This window comes from Pinus tabuliformis, chromosome 1_2 (assembly GCF_031772625.1).
Source record: "Pinus tabuliformis cultivar Carrire ecotype Pingquan chromosome 1_2, CPIR1, whole genome shotgun sequence".
In the NCBI taxonomy this organism is placed as follows: Eukaryota; Viridiplantae; Streptophyta; class Pinopsida; order Pinales; family Pinaceae; genus Pinus; species Pinus tabuliformis.
In genome coordinates this window covers 143,615,228-143,635,117 of record NC_142298.1, presented here as the reverse complement: position 1 = coordinate 143,635,117, position 19,890 = coordinate 143,615,228, and the positions used below count along the sequence as shown (strand labels likewise).

The window sequence follows — 19,890 nt, the reverse complement described above, 5'->3', positions numbered from 1 at the left end:
AGTAAGAGAGAGGGATAAACCTAAGGTAGCAAAACCTTAAAAAAGAATTTCGAAAGATTTTCAGAGAAAAAGAAATTTCGATTCCAGCAGATAGTAGCTCAATGAACTCTTAAAAACATTCCGAGAAACTTCTGATTTAGTTGATATATTCTGTTTCAGATTTATTAATAAAACCCTTGTAAGATTTTTTCCAGAAATAATAAAAAAAATCAAACCCTTGGACTGGAAAAACATTGCTCCTGCAAAAATGGTTTTTGAGGCCAAATCTTACCCTCCAAGGCCTAGATCTGGCTTCAAATCAAACTTTACCTTCAGACCTGCAACCTGTACCTGAAAACAAAAACACCCAGAACCCAGATATACAAAAATATAAATAAAACCCAAGAACCTTAAGTTAGAAAAACCAAAAAAATTTACAGATCTATGCACAGGAATAGCAGATCTATCAGATTTGAGTGTGAGTCCAACTTCACTCCCAGATTTGATAATCTAAGGCTCTCAACAACCAGATTCATCAATTTCGCACATAAAAAATTAAATTTTTAAATTTTAAAGGAGGTGCTTAGCTCAAAACCCTTCATGCATCACCAATAAAAATATTATGATAAGCCCGAGATCAAATTAAGTTGGGCTCTTCAGAAAACACAGATCGAGAGTTGGCTGGTACAACTGAAAACTTCCCCTAACGCCCGAGGATCAAATTAAGTTGGGCTCTTCAGAAAACACAGATCGGGAGTTGGCTGGTACAACTGAAAACTTCCCCTAGTGCTCGAGGATCAAATTATCAAGACTTTCCTGCAAAACTCAATTCAGCCATCAAAATAGAGCGAGAAAATAATAATAAAATTCAGATAAATAGAGATACCTACTATCATATTCAAAACTTAAATTATCATTTAAACCCCAGCAACTGAGAAAGATACCTGTACTCAAATCACTCTTCAGAATCTATAATCAATGGCTAGAAAAAAAATTATGCATGAAAAACGACAATCTTACAGTGTTTCCATGAAGAGTAACACCGACAAAGATTTACCCCAAAGTCTTTCTTTATTATTCAAAAAAGATTACACGAGAGCTTTAGCTTAGCACACGACTTAAAGATCGGATGGATCAACTGACAAATGACTTCCTATTTAAAGATAAATCCTCCAACGGCTAGTTCGAGTGATCCTCGTCAAAGCAATCTCGACCGTTGATGAAGATTAAAATTTCTTTTAATCTCATCCGTCGAAATATTAAATTCTTGAGGAAATTCAAAATTTTCAAATAAATGCGTTTTAATTAACTCAAAAATAAAAAATTTGAGTTAATTTCCTGAAAAATTATTTTGACTTAACCCCCAGGGACCAAAGGCTTAAAATTTAGCAAAACAATTAATTTACCTTAGTCCCAGGACCTTTTAAATTTTGATTTTTAAGGACCGACGAATTTTGCCTTCGAAGAATTTAAATTTCCCTAGGACCTAGAATTAATTAAATTTCTGGCTTTGGATTTTAATTAATTTTTTACCAAAAAATTTAATTAATTAACCTATGAGGGGATAAATTATTTTTCCAACCCTTAAGACACTTTATATCATAATTTTCATAATTTTACATCATAAGGGGGAAAACCCATCTGTAATAGACCCTCACAGACTACTCATTTCTGCGACACAAATATAATCCAGCAAACCAAGCAATTTGTAATAAAATAACCTAACCAAATAGTTGAGATTATTCCCAAATCACTTTTACATAGACTCTATCTATAACACTAGAACTCGCCTAAGATCTCAGTGACAAAATATATTCCGGCTTTGCAGTAAGACTGAAAGAAAACTCTGTCAACCATCCGAGAATGGATCAGTGAGACAAAAAAACCTCTCAAAATGTAGGTCGTCGCAAAAAAAGTAAGTTCACCTAGGCAATTACATACATGACACATATCTGCTAAGATTATTTACATCATATACATAGAGAATGGGTTTACATTATAACATGAAGATCAGGCTAATAATAATAGTTGGACGGCACGGACACATCGATCAAGCGCAATCCCTTTTGCGATAAAAGGGGGTGTACTGCTATGAGTCGTTGACACGTAGTGGTCAACAGAAGCCATGAAAGATTCTCCGATGACGAAAAGAAGAAGTTGATCTACCGGAGGAAGCCTGAATAGAAGAGATCTCCCTAAGATTAAGAGGGAATCTGGATAAAGAGATTCTCCCTAGTTGAGAGGGAGGGCATAGCTTGGTTTTGATTAAAAAATGAATTTGGAGGACATGTTGTTGCATGAAAAGTAGGAAATGAAAGTGTATGATGGAGGAATCTTCTATCAGAGATTCGGTTGATAGTCCTACTATGAAAAGATGAGAAGCAACATCAAGCTGCCTGAAATATCCCAGAGGTTTGTATTTGTTTATGTACATGTGAAAGTATATTATTGATTGGGGTTGTGTTGGTACAGGTGAATCTCTCAAAGGATTTGATAGCATGCTGGTTTAATCAGGAGAGATTGGTCATCCTTGATCTGTTGGATCAAGGGTGTTGAAGCTTTGTAAGTGATGCATTGCCTAGGAGGACATCTGGCCGACGCTTTGTGTTGATGTCTAGGTCTCGAAGTTGGAAAGGTGGTATTGATTATAGAGCTTTGTCTTGGTAACACACCTGGATCTTTGGGTTGGTGGTTAGCAAGTAAGCTCGATGGTACCTAGAGGGGCTGAAAGATTGAGTCCACCTTATTCTCACTTGGATAGATTGCGCTGGTCAAGAATCTAGTCCATGGCATTGTGATACCTAAATTGTTGAGAGACCAATGGATAGATTGCCCTGGTCAGGAATCTAGTCCATGGCATTGCAGTGCCTAAAATTCTTCATTGTTCATATAGTTTGAGATCTTCCATTGTACTTGTATATAATGAATACCTCCCCAGTTAAGAGGGAGTGTTGGAAAATGTAACTAGGTGCAGTTTCATTTAATGTATTTGAGTCATATTGTAATGTACTTCTCAAAAGAATAAAGAAAAGAATTTCTATTATTATTATTGTGACTTATTAAAGCATTTTCGTGCTTGGGTCACCATGTTTTAGGTCAAAGTCCCCACTGAGAATTTCTAGGATTTGCTCTGAGTCAATAAAGTCATTGTACTTTTAAAGAGACCCTTCTTGGGCTTTTGAATAACGTAAAAAGGTTAGGTATTGAGTCAAATATGATTTATGGATCCTCCACACCATGTCGGCCTAGAAGAGATCAAGTCAGCCTAAGGACCCTAATTCGACCTCACATGGAGCTTATAAATACAAGCACATCGAATTCATTTGGAACACACACTCTCACAAGAATTTTGATACATCTTGTAGCTAGGAAAAGTGCAAAGTCTATTGTCGGGAAGCCAAAGGAAGTGCAAGTTGGGTGGAGCCTAAGGAGAAGAAGAAAATCAAAATTTTGGTACCTCTCTCTCTTTGTTTCGTGCCCTATATTGGGAGATCGAAGTCTTCCAAGTTTCACTGTTGCCGGAAGCTGCCAGTTGTCAGAAGCTGTTGCCTAGTCGAAGTTGCTGGAAAGGGATCAAAATTCTGGGAGGTTGACTTGGTGTGGAGGGACAATCTGGTCTTGGTCTAGGGTGAAGAGTCTCAGAGAATACTATTGAAAGGAAGAATTTCTTGACTAGAGTTTCCCCCAAGGGGGATTTTTCCCTAGCATAGTGCCTACATCTAGTGTCTATTGTTTTATGTTGTGTTGCTTTGGTAATTGCTTGATGAACTAAAAGAAAAAAGTTATAAAGAATTGTAATAACAAGAAACATCACAAGTAATTATCAAGAATAAAAAACTATTTCTGCCTTTCTGATTTTTTAGCATGCCTTCTGTAAGTGATGTTTTTCTTATCCCCTGATGTCATAGACTAAAGTTGCTTCCACAGGCTAAAACAATATTATGAGCTCTAATACCACTACAATATTCCTACTTAGGAATACAGTGATAAACAAAGCAAAAACTGACATGAACACACAAAATTTAGAAATATAAGTAGACACCCAGAAAATCTCCAAAAACACCATTTGGCTGAGCCATTTTATTATATATATGGAGCAATAGTACAATGGGGTATGCAAGGAGTGCACTTGGGCTTGCCACAATGGCAAGCTAGACATGCCCCAGGTCAGAAAATACAATGCCCCAGATGTGGAAATGAACTGACCCAAATATGTCGTCCGCTGTCCTGGAGAAACTACTTTGTCTGCTGAAAAGAACTGTTGAAAGACCCTCCTCCGTTGCTCAGAAAATTTTGCAAAATTAGCCCTAGGCTCCTCTAAACAAACCCACCAAAACCCAAAAAGGGTTTGGTCTAGTTTTGACCCCCAAATACTACGTCCTCCCCAATTGGCTAGAAAATATGGCCTCCCTGGAAAATCACTGTAGCAGCCCTCCAATCACTCCAAAATGTTGAGTTTCACTCCCCCAAATGACTTCCTCAAATCCCCTACACAACCCAGCTCCACAAATCCCTTCCTCAACTCCCCACATGTGCCCAAAATTAGTCTCCTGCACGGGCCCTGTTACCACTCAAGCCAGTAGGGGGCATAAAGGGGTTCTTAAGAGGGCAACTGCTAGGTTAAGGGCAACGATGGAGGCTTAGCCCACTGTCACCACGGCTAAGTCTCCCTGCTCTTTACGGACTTTCACTAATGGGAGGAGTCTCGGTAGTGTAGGGATCACTTGTAAAGTATATGTCAATGGATAGGTAAGAAGTGACCCTGAAAACCCTTTCCCAAGGATGGAGTGAAGAATGGAGCTTGCTTGCTCTCTAAGGAAGGGACTTGGTCCACCAAGGATAAGGGGTGAGGATTGGAGGGTTGAGGGAAAAAGGATAGGCTTATAAACAAGTTTCTCAATCCCTATAATCCTTGGGAAACATGGATTCCCAAATGGTCCTTGACAAATAATCTTTATTGAGAAGTGGGACCACACGGGGCCAAGTGGACCCAACCCAGGTTCGGGGATGGAATGTAGCAACCAACGATGTTCCTATCCTAGACAAGGTGAGGGGAAAGGACCACAAAAGAATATTCACTTCAAAAGGTTGAATTGATCCTATTGAGGTCTAGCCTTGGGGATGCCTAGGCAAAATTCGATCCTAGATCTAGGGCTTGGGATTCCTGGAGATTCCACCGTTAGAATTGCCTCAAATTTGGAGAGGGAGGGGACCCACCAACACAGTAGCCTATAAGAGATCAAAGTTTTTCTTTGGGTCAATTCCTGGGAAATTGATGCTCTAGGTGACCTAATGGGGCTAGACTTTGGGGAAAATGGGGAAAATGGTAAAAAGAGGGTTAGAATGATCACCCTTTTTGAGGGATTAGTGCCTAGTTCACTTGGGGATATGGAGTCAAGGATAATGATGAGTAAGAACTTGGTTTCTTGATCAAGGAGGCCCAAAAAGTCAACTTCATCCAATGTTAAGAGAAAAAAAGAAAAGTGACCTTCAAGCATTTATACTTCAAAGAAAATGATGCAAGCTTCTCGAGATAAATAAATCTCTAGGATATTTCATTCATATAACATTGGCCCATACATTAAATTAGCTAAAACATGCTCAATTCCACATTTCAATAATGCAGCAACTAGCCCTAATTTTAGCAGTATCCAGCAACAAGAATAATAGCATTAAAATTCACTTACAACGTTATAGATTATATCCAACCAGCATTTCGTTTGCTCAATAAAGGTCCAAGACAAGAGAAATAGCCCAAATCCATACATCAAAATTCATCCATCTCCAGAAAATATCCACAAAGGAAAAAGTGTGAAATTCTCTATGATTAGAGAGTCCCAAGTCAAGTGATGATACAAATGAGTGTATCTAACATCAATATATAGCCTCCTAAGGAGTTCGAATTAGCCTATGGGCCTACATTATCCCCTAATGATAGAGTAATGTGCAAATAAAACCCCTATTGGTGACAAGCCCACCAAATTAAGTCACAAATGTAAAAATAAGCCTCACAAGGGGCCAAATAATAATATGTGCATGTCGTAGGACCCTCTGAAGGCTCAATAATACCTGAAGTGCCATACTGAGGAATAAACTCCTCAAAATATGATGGACAAGGGGGTGGCCCCTTGTTCTCCAATTAGTAGACCTTTGGTGCTCCCAATGGGTATGAGGGCACATAGATGACCTCATGGGTCTCCATATGAATCAAAGATCCTCTGTGTTGATTTGGGGTAGCATTGGATGTGATCTAGCCACGAAATTTGGTGGAGAGGTTGGGGCACATGAGATCTCCAATACCCAGAAAGGGTTTGGGCAGATTCTAAACAGTTCAAGGGATATTAAAATAATTAATATTTTAATGGAGTCCCTAAGTTTAAACTTAGGGAAAATAAAATATTAATGGGAATTAATATGAAACTATGTTAGAATGGTCCAAAAGACATGGATCAAGCCGGATCTAATCTTAGCCGTTGATCAGAGACTTAACCTCGGCCGTTGATATGTCAACAGGAAAAGTATAAGAGGAGGCTTGAGGGTCACTTGGAGAATACACCAGAGTGATCAATCATTCTATTCTCTAGAGCGAGGTTTGCTAAGAGAGAGAATTATTGATCGGGAGTTGCAGCTGAGGGGCATATAGTACAGAGAGATAGAGAGGCAGAGATAGTGCCAGGAGAGCAGCGCAGTAGCCAGGAAGAGTGACGCAGAACTAGCCAGGGCTCACACAGGGCCATGCAGAGGCAGCCGGGAGCTGCGTAGAGCCTCAGAGAGGCCAGCGTTGCTGACGCAGAGAGCCAGAGGGCTGACGCAAGGCCTCCTAAGGCTGACGCAGACCCATTCGAGGTGACGCAAGGCCAACACTAGGCAAAGAGGGGCTGACACAGTCCAGAGAGAGGTTGACACTAGGGTTTCTGGGGCAGATTGGTGCTGAGGAGCTGTCGGAAGGATTATCCGGAGTTTCAGCTAGGAGATTTGTCTCAAACTGAGAGGTATTACTGCCAAGGAAATTCTCTGTTGGGTAGGCTAGTTTCGACACCCAGATTGTACTCTAATATTGCTTAATAAGAAAACCCTCAGATAGTTGCACTGGTTTTCCCACATTGGGTTTTTCTGGGGACATTGGTCCAAAAATAATGGTGTCATATGGTGTGATTGTTTCTGTTTCCTTTAGTTGTTGATCTGTAATATGTTGAGCATGCACTAGTGTTTATTTTCAGTATTTACATTGTAAATAACTTGTTAAGTAACATAACAAGTAGGTAGGAATAAATCAGATAAAGTGCATGGAGGGTTTCTAACTAAGTAGACTTAGAAACTTCAACATGGTATCAGAGCGTGATTACAGATCACAGGAGGACTAAAGACATCAGCCGAGCGGAGCAATAGCAGCAGAAAACAGCTGTCCCGAGGTGGCAGAAGTTGTTTCTAGCAGAGGAGCGACAAGGGAAGGGTGACGCAGTGCGTGCGTCATCAAGGGTGAGCCAAGAAGAGGCAGTGCAGAGGCTAAGGAAGGCAAAGGGAGCCTCACGCAAAGCCACACAGAAGCTGGGAGGGCTGACGAAGTTGGCTAAGGAGGTCGGGTTGCTGGTGTCGGGATTGCGCAGAGCCTAGGAGCTCTCACCTTCTGGTTGTTGGGGTTTAGAAGGCTGTGGGAATATTCAAAGTGGAGTTGGTGAGGTACTGTAGTCAGAACAGTACCTGACAGAGCAAGGCCAATAGGAGGGAATTTCTACTAAGGGTTTCTAGCCAAGGAACCCGGATTAGTGGTGCGGTTGCACAAGATGATCAAAGTAGGGGGCATCTCGACAGCAGTAGAAGGATTTCCAGGAGGGAAATTGAGATTCAGAGGGAATCCAGAAGAGAACTTCTAGATGGGAAGTAGAGACTCGGAGGAGTCGAATAGAGAACTTCCAGGAGGAAAGTAGAAGAGCATCATGGCACTACATGGAGTAAGAGACCAGGATAGACAGGACGAAGTGTCGAACTTCGTAATCTGGAAGGCCAAAATCTTATCCGTACTTGACAAGAATCATGTCAAGAACTTCGCCTTAAAGGTTATAGCTATCCCAGTCGACCCCAATGATAACGACAAGTACGACAAGGCAATGGCGAGGGGCAAGAGCATCATCCTTGACAGGGTCAAGGACCATGTAGTACCACACATTGTCAAGAAGGAAACGGCATATGAGATGTGGGAGGCCCTCAAGAAATTGTACCAGCATACTTCTGTGCAGAGAAGAATGTTACTTGAGAATCAGTTGAGGTCGTATCAGATGAAGAAGGGAGAACTGATCGACACCTTCCTCGGAGGACTGAACGAGATCCAAGATCATTTCACTGCTATAGAAGCCATGCCGGATCAAGAGTTGATGGTGAGGACGGCCCTGAATGCAGCCTCGGAAGACTGGGAGGTATTTGTCCAAAGTATACTGGGCAGAGGGACACTTCCACCTTCGGATGAGATGTGGGCGGCTCTTCGCCAGGAAGAGATCAGACAGCAGTCGAAGACGGGTAGCAGCAGCAAGGGGATCAAAGTCAAGTAGGAGAAGGAAGATGTTGCCCTAGCATCGGAGGGAAAGCAAGAAAAGCAAAAGAAGAAGGATCTCTCCAAGACCAAGTGCTTCCACTATGGGGAGTTGGGTCATTATGCGACCCAGTGTCCAAGGAAGAAGACTAAGGGAGAGTCTTCCGAGACTAAGGCAGCACCAGCACGGGCAGAGAAGGAAGTTTTGATAGACGATGACTGTGCCATGAGTGCACACGCGCCACTTGAGAAGAAGTGGGGAGACATCGAGCTGTAGTCAGGCGGACTATAGGCAATGAGGGGCAGGATCCTCGAGGTACTCAACCTCTTGGATTAGACCTTGCTACGGGAGCCCAGAAGAGGAGTAGCAGGACTGGCTGAGTCGGGTAGATATGGATGCGGATGAAGCAGCAGAGAGAGCTATAGTGCAGAAGTCGCGAAACAGCGCGAGGCTAGCAGGCTGCCGCAATGAGAGGCAAGGGAGTGTTGCACCAGTGCAGGATGGCACAGAGAGGTGTGCAATGGTGCGAGATGCAGTGAGTTGTTGTAGCAGCGCAGAGGTCAGAGAGGGATCAGTTGTCGCGACAGAGGGAGCTTCAGCATCAATGGTTGTCTCTAGCCCAACAAGGAGGTAAAATTGGGAAATCAGTTACTTACTTCTCAGTGACTAAGTCGCAGTGCAGCAGTGGGCAGCATGATGAGAGTAGGTGCAGTGCGGATGCAGTGCCGGGAGAAAGGACTAGCAACAGCACGATGCAGAGGGAGCTATCGTACAGATGCAGCAGTGGCAGTGGCAGAACCATGGGCAGCAGTACGCAGTGCAGAGGATGTTGGGCAGGAAGGCCTAGCATCAGCACAGGTACCGATGCCGGATAATCAGATTAATACTCAGTGAGGAGTATTGCTAGAGCATAGTGTTTGCTAAGAGGGAGCATTGATAAGGGGTAGCATCGGATGTGCTCTAGCCACAAAATTTGGTGGAGAGGTAGGGGCACATGAGATCTCCAACACCTAGAAAGGGTTTGAGTAGATTCTAAACAATTCAGAAGATATTAAAATAATTAATATTTTAATGGAGTCTCTAAGTCTAAACTTAGGGAAAATAAAATATTAATGGGAATTAATATGAAATTGTGTTAGAATGGTCCAAAAGACATGGATCAAGCCAGATCTAATCTTAGTCGTTGATTAGGGACTTAATCTCGGTCGTTGATATGTCAACAGGAAAAGTGTAAGAGGAGGCTTGAGGGTCACTTGGAGAATACACCAGAGTGATCAGTCATTCTATTTTCTAGAGCGGGGTTTGCTAAGAGAGATAGAATTAGTGATTGGGAGTTGCAGCTGAGGAGCATTGAGTACAGAGAGACAGAGAGGCAGATATAGTGCCGCCGGGAGAGCAGCGTGTTGGAAATAATACTGAGAGGGGGGGTGAATCAGTATTATCAGATCAGATAAAACTTTTTCAATTTCATACTCAGATTCATACACGCAACTTCAGTTAAGGATATCAGCGTATATACGCGACTTCGTTAAGGGCAACTAGCGTACATGCAGTAATCTTATGATTCAGTTAGCTTATCTTCAGTAAATGCATCAGAACATTATTAACCATATTAACAGTAAACAGGTGCAGTATAACAGAACAGATCATCACACATAAGGCACACACATGAACACCATGATATAAGGTGGAAACCCAATGTGGGTGAAAACCACCTGCTGCAATTTGTTTCTATCTTCCTTTAATAAGAAACTTCTTTTACAATGTACTGGTGCAGTCCTTTACCAGCACGCAGGCTACAACCTGCAGAGGGCTACAACCCTCATAGCACTTGTACTAGCCGATCCATTTACTAGTACGTAGGTGCCAACCCTACAGAAGGCTACAACCTTCACTCGTTTTCCAGCTGCCCCTGGAAGGGAGCTACAACTCCCTGGCTCTTGTACTGGCTGATATGTTTACCAATACGTAGGTGCCGGCCTACGATCTTCCCGGGACCACGTTTCATACATTTTCATACTGGATCCATAAGACAATCACCATTGTAGTACAACCTGCATCATCAATAACTGAAACACCCAATACTGAATCACTGAAACCTTGTCAACAACATCATAACAACAACCAGATCCGACTCCATCTTCAAATATCATACTTCACATTGTATACGCTACTTGGATGAACCCAACCTGCGTGTATACGCTCTTTTACCAAAACCAACCTGCGTACAGATCTGCAAATTCAAGCTTAAAACTCCGCAACTATATCAGACATCAAAACATACCCAGATCATAATAATAATAAACATGCGTCAGTAGATCTAGTCTATCCACAGTCAAACCATATGAAGATAATTATTCCAAGCCTTGAGATCTCGTTCCATCATCCTCCACATGAGTGAAACCTTGGTTCAGATCACCAACCCATAACCAGCATTTGGATCTCACACTTCCTCAGATCTTCATCACTCACACACACTCACTACAACTTCTAGCCTAATGATCTTTCTCCTTATATAGCTTTAGGCCCTTCACAATACCACGGTCCAAAACCATAGTAACCCAATACCATCAACTCAATACTAGGGATCAACACGTCTGTCGAGACTCCATGGTCCAAAACCATAGGCACAAATTCCAAGGACTAACTACCACGGACCAAAAGTAAGCTTTCCGACATGTACGCTCTTTTCCGTTCATGAAACTGCGTGTATACCCTACTTGGTATATAGCGAACCTGCGTACACGCGACTTGGTATATAGTGAACCCGCGTGTATACGCGACTTGGGCTTAATGAACCTGCGTGTATGAACTTTCTTGGCCTGTTGTACTAAGATCTGTCCTCTGATTAAGTTGCCATCACCTGTACCAACCTCTGAGTGAGTTGCCATCAAGGACAACACTTGAATCATAATGCCAACACAGCGCAGTAGCCGGGAAGAGTGACGCAAAGCCAGCCAGGGCTCACGCAGGGCCACGCAGAGGCAGTCAGGAGTTGCACAGAGCCTCAGAGAGGCCAGCGTCGCTAACACAGAGGGCCAGAGGGCTAACGCAGTGCCTCCTAAGGCTGACAGAGACCCATCCGGGGTGATGCAAGGCCAACGCTGGGCAGAGAGGGGTTGACGCAGTCCAAAGAGAGGCTGACGTTGGGGTTTCTGGGGCAGATTGGTGTTGAGGAGTTGCCGAAAGGATTATCTGGGGTTTCAGCCAGGAGATTTGTCTCAAACTGAGAGGTATTACTGCCAAGGAAATTCTCTATTGGGTAGGCCAATTTCGGCACCCAGATTGTACTCTAATATTGCTTAATAAGAAAACCCTCGATAGCTGCACTGGTTTTCCCACATTGGGTTTTTCCGGGGACATTGGTCCAAAAATAATGGTGTCATATGGTGTGATTGTTTCTATTTCCTTTAGTTGTTGATCTGTAATATGTTGAGCATGCACTAGTGTTTATTTTCAGTATTTTCATTGTAAATAACTTGTTAAGTAACATAACAAGTAGGTAGGAATAAATCAAATAAAGTGCATGGAGGGTTTCTAACTAAGTAGACGTAGAAACTTCAACACTTTGCAAGCGTCCAAGTGGTGGAATGAATGTTTCCATGACATCGTACAAGTCCTGGGACAACTATTAAGAGTGTGGAGCTCCTGTGGGAGCCTAGTGGGCATAATGTACCAAGCATATCATCATCATCCCAAAAGTGGATCACTAGTAATCTCTGAGCATCCATGAAGATCCGTGGAGTGTTGTGTGCTGTTGTGGATGCCAATGGCTCTCTATGCACACCCTACATGTGCCAATGTAGACCTCTGTGGTTAAGATCCTATATAGGGAGACCAAACCCAAATCGAAACCACCTGTAGTCCTGCATAAGATCCAATGTGTCCCCTAGGCTTCCAATACAACTAGTCATTAAAATAATCGGGTAAAAGAGCTTACAAATCATGGATAACAACGAGGGCACTTCATAATGGCATGCCCTCCCGTAGCGGGCTTTGGCATGTGCTAGTGTCTCCAAGCTCCAAAGGGGGTTAACCAAGTACCTTATTAGGTGGTTTCAACCCTTAAAGGGGATAGTTTGTCCAAGGTACATCCCTCTAATGGGAGTGGCAAGTGACAAATAAGTGAGATGGAATAGGGAATGAGAGGGGCAGTCCTGGGCCACACAGTGGGCCATAGGGGTAGTTGGATAAGGGGAAGCCCACACTTGGGTATGTAATGTATAGGAGGGAGTAATCGTGGTACATGAGCTGCCCCAGCCTTGATTTTTCCACCCTTCTTTATATACGTTTTTCCTTTTATGAATTTTCTTTAATTAACTGCCTGGGGCTCAAAGCCTAAAGGACAAGAACATAATGTGTAAGACATAGCAGTGATTACCCCCTTTTAGGTAGGGTGGTTCATTGCCCTCCAAGGGTTGGGACAATCATGGGTTCCTGAATGATAGAAGAGGCTCATCTAGGGCCTATGGAACCAGGGTGATGGCCATGGATTGGAGTAGAGCTCATGCAATGGCTTTTGCCCACGTGCTAATTATTTTGTCCTGACCATCTTTTGCATTTTGTGGTACAATTTCATGTTAAATGTGGCCAATTATGCTTTTCACCTTTCTCTAACCTCCAGGGCATCATTTTAAGCCCGACCCAAGGTGAGGGCAAGGGGATAGGGAGGCTAGCCCTATATGGACCCAGAATAGGAATGTGGACCCAGGATGGGAGAAAAGATGAATGAGGGTATAGTGAGTGGAAAGGGAGTAATATGTGGGGGTAAAGGAGTGGGACCACACACCCAAAGTCAAGTTTTCCCAAGTAGTACTACCCTAGAACCGAATGGTCAATAAAGGAGATCCCACGAGACTAAGATCCAATGGTAACAACCAAAAGAGATCAAGGGGACAGGAACACAAACTAACCCCACTCTTTCTGCCAAATCCCCCCATCAATCCATACCCAGAAGTATCCATGATAAGTAAACCCAATACTCAATTACCAAATGACAAGACACACCTTTAGATTCAGGAGGCGCACCTTCAAACATACAATCAATACATGAGGGTGAGGGACCACATGGCTAGCTCAGGTGGCAGAGAAATGGCACAACGAGCTAGTAGGAGGCATCAAGGGGCTGCTGGCTACCAGCTGAGGCTCATCATGGAGAAAAATTTCTCTTCGTGATATCACCCACAAAGTGGTGGGTAACAAGCTCTAGAGAAGAGAAATTCGATCTACCCCAAAGCAGCAATCTTTGGCCCCAAAACTCCTCACAAGGCTTAGCCTTCCCTTGGAGAAGCTACACTTAATTTCTCCAGGCAAACACCCCATGGAAAATCGCTGAGATGAGTGGCACATGATCCTCTATTGCGTCCTCCTGGAGCATGAATTAGCTGAGAGATATGGCTGAAAGATGCTCCTAGAATCTCCACAAATCTCCCTCCAATGCAACAGCAAATTTACCTCCCTAGGGTGGCACTCAAGGTCCACCGAAAGAAGGGTGAGCTCTCCCCTTGGAAAGCTCTATGCTAAGCAGCACCTGTGACCCAGCTAAACAGCTTGAGCAACAAGAAAATAGTTAAGTTGACAAAAGACCCCAATAGCTGCTATGCCCCTTCTATTTATAATTTTGACTTGCCTTCCCATGTGGGTCCCTCCATCCACCATTTCGACCTCTCTCCTTGGCAACTTCGACTTCCCTCTTCAAGGGGTGTGTATTACATGTGGGTGTGGCCCCCACATTCCACTAACAAAATTATTTCAGCCCCCATCTCCTAAGTCTCATCCCCAAAATTTCGTGGGCCCCCATAATAGTCAAAAATACAAAATTGTGAAATTAACTTTAGGGAAATTATTCTAGGAAGGAACATTACACTTAGGACGTTGAGGGATGCTGCAGATATCTCTCAACCAGGCATAGGATGGGGGAAAATGTCCCCTGTTCTAACTTCTGTCAGGGTGTTCCCACAGAAAAGGAGGTGTCTCCCCACTCCCCACTTCCTTCCCCTGCTAATAGGAAATATATAGGACACATCCCTTGTGCAACATAGTTTCAAAATTCATACCTACACAAATAGCCACAATTCATAAATTACTCAGCCAATGGATAGATTATTTTACTTTCTAGTGATATTGCCATGCTCCTAGATGACCATTACTGAAAATGATTACTCAAGAGATGCAAAATGATAAGTGACTTGAAAAGAATGTTTGAATAATTACATACTGAAAAATTTTGAACAATATAGTGGGTTAAAGAAACATTACATTAACAACTGTTGCACCCCAATCACGCAAAAAGTCAGCAGGAGATGGTCGTGGCCGCACTAAACACCTCACGTCATATCCTTCATCTAGTGCCCGCCTTACCACTTGCCGACCTAATGTACCTGTTGACCCTACCACTAATATGCTTGTTGATCTAACAGGTGTTCCTGACAATGCTGTGGCAATGGAATTTACAACTAACTGTGGAGCTTGTTTCCCTAAATAAGAAAAAGAAAAGTCAGATGAAAGTAGAATGTATGTCACTATGACAGATGATATTTTAAAGTTGCAAATAAAATATAAGCCTGACCAGCGAAGAGCAAATTACGTTGAGTTCCATATGCATAGCATGCTTAAGAGAAACAAAGACACGGAAGCAATTTATAAGGTTCAATAGAAGGCCAAAATGCAATGAATAAGAGAGAAATTTGTGTCGATAACACAATGTTATCCTCTACTCCTTTATCGCTGAGATTCTTTCTTATAACAACCTAGGTTCTAAGAAGAAAGTTATGAAGAAGAAAAAACAATTTTACGATACAGTCTCATAACCACACTGAGCCAGTCAGAATTACAACTTTATCCACATACTTTTTATTTCCAACTAGAAGCCTAACCTTTAAAATAGAAATAGGAATTTATGGGAATAACGTCACAAACTAAAACAAAGATCATTATCTTGTAAAGGAACCTAACAAGGACATAAATATTTCACTTTTTCCACATAAAGTTGGAAAGACAAAATGGGTAGAGAGATTCGGCACCAAGAAATGTATCTTATCATAAAGCTAAATGTTCCCAAATATATAATAAATGATAATCTAAAAGGAAATAGAACAAGAGGAAGCTAAATTGTTTTCCATTAATAATAATAAGAATTTATATCCCCACTGTAATCACATTGGTTTCTTCATTTCAAGAGTTTCTAACTAGGTTAATAAGAAAATTTTGGGTCAAAATATTTCCTAACTTGGAATTCTCCTGGATTTATAAATATCTAATTTGATAGAGGGTTGACACAATGACTTCCCAAAACCATTCCTGTTTTCTTGGGAGTGTTTGCTGCTGATGTTCCACTGGGCATAATTTGACCCATATGATCACTCCCTATAATTCAAACCTAAGCCTCTACATGTGGCCAAGGGCCTTCTTGAATACATGTACATCAGAATATTTTTCATTTTACTATTCAACATCACATACTGGTTCAAGTTAATTTTACATTATTTAAGTTGAAAACAAACATAGTTACTTCTAAGCTTAGATGAAAACACATTAAGGTAAAATCCAACTTTGCATCAGAGGCTCCTTTATGTTCATTTTTTACTTGCTGCCCCTATTGAGGAGAAACTAAATTGTAGTCTAGTTGCTAGAAATCATTGGACCAAAATGTATCTACTATTACTATTATGCTCTGACACCTAAGTTGCATGGATACAGATATGGGAACAGATACAGATAAGGTATCTAAAGCAAAGACAACAAATTTTCAGAAAAACAGTATACAATATGGCAAGGATATGTCAAATACATTCATACAAATATATATGAAAACAAAACCAGGAGACAAAAAATTCAGGATACCATTCATGAATTCAAATTCGAAATGAAGCCAAAGAAAAGAGCTAAAGTTATAATCAAGCAATATTCCACCAAGTTTCTGAGACGAGGCAGTGTGGGAGCAGGGAGATGCACATAGGGGTCATGTGCAAGCACCCCCAAATTTTGGTAAAATTCAAAGGGGATGGGAGGACTTTGGGTACCTAGCATAGGAGATCCCATCTCTAAAAATATTAAAAAATAATAATAATGATAAAATCCCAATAATAACAATTCAACCCATGCGGGATCGAACAAACCATGAGGGATTCTTGGAGCTCTGCAACCCTAATGACCACGCAGCCATAAGGTAGGCAGCGCGGAACACCTCGAAAAACCAACGAACAGACGATTAGAAGTGGACAGACGTTATAGAAATAGCAGAGGAGACTGGGAGGGGTGAGATCCCCTCCTATAGGGATGCGACAGCGGGAGAAGGAACTAGTAACAGTAAAGAGAAAGCTGCTCAAAGGCCACCAGGACCTGTTTTGGGTGCACGCTGGCAAGCAAGAAGCAAAGGACGTTGTTTGCCCTGTGCAGCGGAGAAACCGAGGTTTGTCATTCCAATGAACAAATTGGAGAGGTATAGAAGCTACATGAAAGATCATGCACTGATTTGCAAGTTCATCAGAGTCTGGCCTTCAGAAAAAGAACTGACAAGATGGATTCAACAGAAATGGCAGCCAAGAGGCCACATCAAACTGAAGTTGGAAGCACGCGGCTTTTTCACGATAATCTTCTCAAACCTGCAAGATAAAGAGAAAGAGTTTGAAAACAGTCCATATTTCCATAATAATGCAGGGTTATTTATGAGGTATTGGGAGGAATGCTATAACCCAGACCAGGAAAAATTCCTAGCAGCACCGGTATGGGTAAAATTGTTTGGACTGCCTATGGATTTTTGGGACCCAGAGATTCTTGAAGGAATAGAAAACACCATAGGAAGTTTCGTAAAGATAGCAGAATCAACAAAAAAAGGGAGATACACATCGTATGCAAGAATATGTGTCTACATGAACATAGCAAACCCTATACCAGGTACTGTTGAACTCGAGTATCATGAGGAGATCTGGCAGCAAGCTCTGGACTATGAACACATACCATTTAGATGCAGAAAATTCCATGAATATGGGCACCTATTCAAGGAATGCCCTCCCTCTAAATGCAGAGGAGGAAGAAAGAAAGACTAAGCAACAGAGGAAAACTAATGAAGATGAGGAGGGGTTTCAAGAACTAAAGCACAAGAAGCGACCTACTAAAGAAACCCAGCAGAAAGTTAGGAAAGATCAGCCAAATACAAGTCAAAAGACAAATAGGTATGAAGCATTACAAACAGAAGAAGGGGAGGAGGAGACCAGAAAGATGGATTACCAAGAAGGGACAGATAAGGAAGGAGGAAAGGAAAATATGGAAACAAAGGAAAATAAGCAGAAAAACCAAAAGGAACCAGAAGAACAGGGGACCCAAGAAAAGGAACCATACCAGGAGTATGAAGTGATGGAAGTAGATATAAATAAAGGGGAGGACGCAACATCAGAAGAGGAAATCCTAAAAAATCTACTAGACAAGTGGAAGAATTTGGATGAAAGGTTTATACCAGAGGAAGATAAAAAACTATACAAAGATATATTCCAAAAATACAAAGAAAGCAAGAAAGTGGGAAAACAGGGATAAATGAACAGCTAGGAATATAGGATAATAACCAGGAGTATCCACAAAAAGGAAAAGGGGGGAAAAAGAGGAAGGAAGAACCTACAAGAATCCATTCAAATAATGGGTGAAATGCTAGTTAACACAGGAAGAGTTGTACCGCTTTCAGCGGTCTTCCAACAAACAACCCAACAGTCTCAATGATTATTACATCCTGGAATATAAGAGGGCTTAACAGCAAGGGTAAGCAAAGATACCTGGCTGAGAGGATTAAAAAAGAAAAACCTCAGATAATGTTGCTGCAAGAAACAAAAATAACGGGAGCAAAGATGGAGGAAATCCTAAAGAAAATTAAGCCATATTATGAAAGTATGACAATAGATGCAAAAGGGAGTGCAGGGGGAATAGCAATATTATGGAACCCAGCAGAAGTAATGGCAGACCTTTGGATAGGAATGCGAAGGATTCTATCAAGGAGGTTCAGAATGGTAGGACACAAAGAGTGGTTCTTGGTATCAGCGGTTTATGGACCCCACATACCGCTTGAGAGAGAGACTTTTCTAACACAGCTGTGTCGAATGGGCGACCTACACATAGAAAAACTCTGGGTGATAGCAGGAGATTTCAATATGATAACAACCATAGCGGAAAAGAAAGGAGGATTGCAACGGGAAGATGCAGATATGGAGAGATTCAAGGAAACCCAAACAACCCTCCAATTGATTGACATCAATACTATTAATGGAAAATATACCTGGAACAACAGACGAGGAGGTAGTAGGCAGATAGCATCCAGACTGGACAGATTCTTAGCCACAGAACACTTCCTAGGGAAAGATATATTTTATGAAGCAACGATCCTACCGTGCCAAGGATCGGATCATTGGCCAATAAAACTGGAAATTGCCATGAACAAACAAAATCAACATAAACCTTTTAGGTTTGAAGCCTTCTGGCTAAGAGATCCAACTCTTGTTGAAAAGATGGAAACCTGGTGGAAGAAAAGCGAAGGAGTAATACAAGGCAAGAACAAGATGCACACACTCCAACTGCGACTCAAGGAGCTGAAAAGTGAGATTAAGACATGGAATAAAGAGGAATTTGGTAACATCCATCAAGACAAGGAACAACTCCAAATAGCAATGCAAAGGATACAACAAAAAACCATAGAAGAAGGAGGAACTGAGGAGAGAGCAAAGGAAGAAGGGGAAGTGCTACTCAAACTGGAGGAAAGGAGAAAACAAGAGGAAATCTTGTGGCGCCAAAAGTCAAGAGTTCAGTGGTTAAAAGAGGGGGAAAGGAACACAAAATTTTTCCATCGAGCAATGCTGCAACACAGGCAGCAAAGCCGAATCTTCTCCCTCAAAAATAAACAAGGTAACAGAGTTATCCAAAAAGAGGAAATGGAAAACCTACTAATCCAACATTTCAAGGGCATATTGACAGAGCCGCAAAGCAACCAAAATGAAGAGATAGCCAAGATAAAACAAGTCATTCCCAAAAAAGTAAGTAGGGACCAGAACCTTGCGCTACTTCGAGTGATTACGGAAAAGGAAGTTGAGGAAGTAATCAAGACAATGGCAAAAAACAAAGCCCCTGGGCCGGATGGTTTCACAGTGGAGTTCTTTCAAGCAACATGGAGGTTCATGAAAAAAGATCTTGTTAATGCAGTAGAAGAATCAAGAAGTCACAAACGAATGCACCCAGCATGGAATGCTACCTTCTTGGCCTTAATTCCAAAAGTAGACCAAGCAGAAGAACCCCATAACTTTAGACCTATAGCTCTATGCAACGTAATCTATAAAATCATGGCTACCATAATGGTAAAAAGATTACAACCTTTGCTCCCAGAATTGATAGCAAAAGAACAAACAGG

At 41.8% G+C, this 19,890-nt stretch overlaps 1 protein-coding gene across 2 annotated transcripts in view; it reads right to left on the bottom strand.

Annotated features, from left to right (window-relative positions):
• HCF244 (NAD(P)-binding Rossmann-fold superfamily protein) overlaps window positions 1-19,890 on the bottom strand; it is a 468,107-nt gene that overhangs the window by 346,604 nt on the left and 101,613 nt on the right. For both annotated transcript variants that reach the window (XM_089394834.1, XM_089394835.1), the window contains exon 2: window positions 14,766-14,983. In XM_089394834.1, coding sequence (XP_089250960.1) covers window positions 14,766-14,983 — 218 coding nt within the window. The remainder of the gene's footprint in view (window positions 1-14,765; window positions 14,984-19,890) is intronic.